At 46.5% G+C, this 4043-nt stretch overlaps 1 protein-coding gene across 1 annotated transcript in view; it reads right to left on the bottom strand.

Annotated features, from left to right (window-relative positions):
* Positions 1-1603: 1603 nt before the first annotated feature.
* The window catches only part of LOC135821633 (uncharacterized), a 19524-nt gene continuing 17084 nt past the window's right edge, over positions 1604-4043 (bottom strand). The window contains exons 4-5 of the mRNA XM_065334630.1: positions 3026-3246; positions 1604-1627 (exon numbers count right to left, since the gene is read on the bottom strand). Coding sequence (XP_065190702.1) covers positions 1604-1627; positions 3026-3246 — 245 coding nt within the window. The remainder of the gene's footprint in view (positions 1628-3025; positions 3247-4043) is intronic.

Genomic DNA, 4043 nt, shown 5'->3' with positions numbered 1-4043 from the left:
TCAGCGAAGTGGACGTAGTTACTATACGCTTGTCCGCGTTGACAACGCCAAGAAAGCTTGGCTAGTCCTCCCAAAAGCCTCCAGTTGTCAAGCCCCCACCCCGGCCAAAAGTCCCGACATCCTACACCGATCCTTCCCGTTCGGCCTACTCAGTACATGGAATGCTCTACCCTCTGCCATCCTGAACGCTCCTTCAGCCAAGGCAGCACTGCAACGCTTCAAAGTAGCAGTGTACAAGTACCTCCTCGAACAAACTTGCCGTACTGCTGCCGATGTGTACACCACAAACTCGCATACTACCTGATGGCCTTACTCTTTCCTCTTTCTTTCTTTTGTACCCCCCCTTCCCTGGTGCGCATTGTGCGCAAGGATACCAAGACCTTTGGTCGGAGGAGCGCCCCACAACGCCCCACCTACACAGCTGCGTTAGTGGATAATAGTAGTCAGCGCCGATGATAGCAAAGGGTGGGGTGTCAAGAAGGAAATAAATAAGAATTGCCTTTGCCAACTGTTGATCCATACAGAACGTACGGCTTGCCAAAAGCATTTGACTGATAGAAAACGGTCACCCGATCACGGAAAAATCATGAAGCTCCTGCCGAAGCGGCCACTTCAAACACTCTCATCTGAAGTACAGCATTCAACTGGGAAACGCATGGTGCACACTTGAGTGTCATCTGCTGAGACATAACAGTTAATAACGTGACAATGTTGTCTAACTACTATTCGAAGCATGTCTCAGTAACTTGTCGGTTTTGTGCCCTGATATGGCACCTTCTGATAGCTTTTTATCTTGTTGCAGCCGTGGATAGTTGCTTCATAACTCGTGTCCATGTGATTTCTTCTATTTTAAAAATTATATGTTTTTTTAGAACACGGAGGCTCCACTGCAGCCAATTCATATCATGCGCACCCCTCTCAGGCATCTGCAGCGTCTGACTCTGACCTGGCTGTTGCGGGTGCCTATCGTGGTGGTGTGGGGTTGGATTCCAATTCATCCGCCCGCCATGTATACTTTACAGTACAGTACATTACGTACCTTGTGTGGACCAGTGGCATTGAGCTCTGGCCCGATCGCTTCTGGCTCCTCAGGCGCCTCTGTCGAACCGTTGTTGTCGTGTCCTGGTCCGACAATCTCCGGTATTCCTAACATGACTCAAACTTCGAACACGGGACATGTTCCTTTCGCCTCGGATGTGCCTCTTCCAGCAGCAGTAACAGCAGCGTCTAGTGACCAACTTCCATCACTGATAATAATAATTATTTTCCTGACCCACTCGTGCCTGACCAAAACCTGTATAATGACGTCCGCCTGAAGAAACTAGCTGCAACAGATAGACAGGCCCCATCCTCACGGAGGGAGGATGAGAAAGGCCTTCGCCGTTTGAAAGAGGACCTGTCCTCTATGTATCGACGTGAGAGCAAACGCGCCCGCGCCACAAGTGACTCTGCAACACAGAAGAAACTTTCGAAATCCAATTTGAATCTTTAAAGGCGTTGAAGAACAACCCCGAAGTAGTTGTGAAGCCTTCTGACAAAGAAAAGGGGTTTGTTGTTATGTCCGCAGAAAATCATCAGGCAAAGTTTAATAATAATATTATGCTTAATCGCCCAGCTGATTATGAACCTTCAACAGTCAAGATTAATGCGTTGGACAGTGAGTGTCGTCAGACACTAAAGGGCTGTATAAAGGACAAATTACCTGAGAAACTAGAGAAAGATATGTACCCACACTACTCGCGCATGGCTTCCTAAAGATCATAAACCAGGAATGCCACTGCGTCCAGTAGTGTCAAGATGCGACAGCCCAACGAGCAACATGTCCCTCCTGGTAGAGCGCATATTAAATCAGTTGCTGCGTTTTGTGCCTGCACATTTGAGAGATACCAAACAATGCACCGACGATCTCCGCACACATCAGAAAATACCGGAAAATTGTATTGTTGCGTCGATGGATGTGGTCGCACTACATAGCAATGATCCTATCCAAGAAAGTATCGACGTTGCGATGGAGGCTCTCAAAAGCCATAGAGATGAAATTGACGTGTTCTAGCTTCAGCAATCCGATGTCCGGAAAATGCTGGAATACGCTCTTACGTCTAATTACTTCCAGTTTGAGGATGAGCAATATCGACAAGTCAGGGGCATTGCCATGGGCAATCACCTTGCTCCGCCGTTTGCTATATCATTCAGGTCTCAATTGGAGGAGAGGGCATTAGCGGAGTACCATCCTGAACCTCTCATGTACAGGCGATACATCGACTCGAACCCGGGACCTTGCTTGTCATGAGCAATGCTCTAACCACTGAGCTATGGGACCAGGCTGACCCTAGAAGGCGCTGACGAGTTTTTCACTCGAAAGGCATCTCACAACACGTGCCACACACACAGACGGCACTTGGGTCTTTTCTCTCCCCCAGGGGACCAACCACGGTCAGCTTCTGGAACGTAACTCCAGAGGTGAAAGAAAGCGATTAATTTTGAAAGGATTGGGAGAAATTCAAATTCAAGGGATCAGTGGTTAGAGCATATTTCATGATAAGCAAGGTCCCGGGTTCGAATCCTGGTGGGTCTGGCGTTTTTTCTCTTTTCAGCTAGTTCACTTCCCCCGACTGACCCTTTGAATTTGAAGTTCTCCCAATCCTTTCAATAGTTACCTACAATCGTGTTTAATATCCATATGATGTGTGGCGCCACCTTTGGCTGCTGGATGCTAGTCCAGTGGGTGCCACTCTCCAACCTTCGGCCGAGTGCTGGTGGAAAATAAGAATAAACTCGCATAATTATAGCGAATTTGGTTATAATTATAGCGAACCCTTGTCCATGTCCAGTTTTAAACCCACAGGGTACGTGCATTTCTGCTATAACACACTTCGGCTGAAAATTTTAGTTCTCCTGCATAATAGTGTTCGTTAAATCAGGACTCGACTTTGGTATAAGAGTGGTGAAAGAGGCAGACGTATGATAACGGCAATATGATTATATGGCTGGTACACATTTTTAAAAAACAACTACAATTACTCACAAATTTGTCAATTTCGTCCCAATGGCGCCACGGCTGTAGTCCAAAAACGAAATTCTTAGAAAGAAGATCAGTAGCCTCTATTTCTTTCCACTGCGATGTGAGCTTTGTTGAGATGTGCGCGGTACCTTTAGGGCAGCCGTGTGTTGATTTCATGGATAGGAAATTCGGAGAAAGTTCCAGATCCATCCCTTTCACGTTGTAAGTGGCATTAGTACGGTAGGCTAAAAAAATAGAAGAGCCAATAAAACCAGACACAAACGTGTACACAGACACATGAGCGCAACAAACACACGCACCGACGTGAGTATCTCACTAGATCCCCTTTGTTCTCGTTCCAGAATGCAACAGCTTGCCCAGCGCAATAGTAAACACATCACTCAGTTCCGAGCAGCTCCACACCTACAATATCGCCATCAACAAACACCTCAAACATTATTATTGGTTGTTTGCTAAAGGGTTATAGAACTTCATACGTGACTGTTGCCTTGGAGCGGGCCAATCACTGATCTGTATCAGCGGGCAATAAATTAGTCCGACGCCCGTCGTCTGTGGCAACCCTGACAGTGACACTGGACGAGTGAAATCTACGGGATTTGAACATCGTGACTGTGTATAGTGCAGTGTACATGTGAACACGTGTTTGAAAGTGGCGATCTCAGCTTTTCCTTTTCTTTCCTTTCTTTCGTTTCAAGTGTTCCTGCACACGAGGTCGACTTTCTCCGTTAGTTTTGATTCTTTCAGGTTAGTGTCGTCAGTAATTATGGTAATGTCAGGCTGAAAGTGATAAATCCATTATGGCATGGTTGGTCGGGCAATAATGGATTTCCAGTGCCCTCCAAGTGAGCCCTCCCAACCATGTCGTAATATATACTTATGAATGATCAGTATAAAACATCTCAAACATTTCAAAGATTTCAAGGGCTTTGCACAGTCGATCTGCATGCCAAAGGAAACCTTCCTGCATGATGCGAGCGAAATCGGCGAGATAGACTTGAACACACCGTCTAGGTTTTCTCCG

Source organism: Sycon ciliatum, chromosome 7 (genome assembly GCF_964019385.1).
Source record: "Sycon ciliatum chromosome 7, ocSycCili1.1, whole genome shotgun sequence".
In the NCBI taxonomy this organism is placed as follows: domain Eukaryota; kingdom Metazoa; phylum Porifera; class Calcarea; order Leucosolenida; family Sycettidae; genus Sycon; species Sycon ciliatum.
The sequence above is the reverse complement of the archived record's forward strand: the minus strand, read 5'-3'. Positions and strand labels throughout refer to the sequence as shown.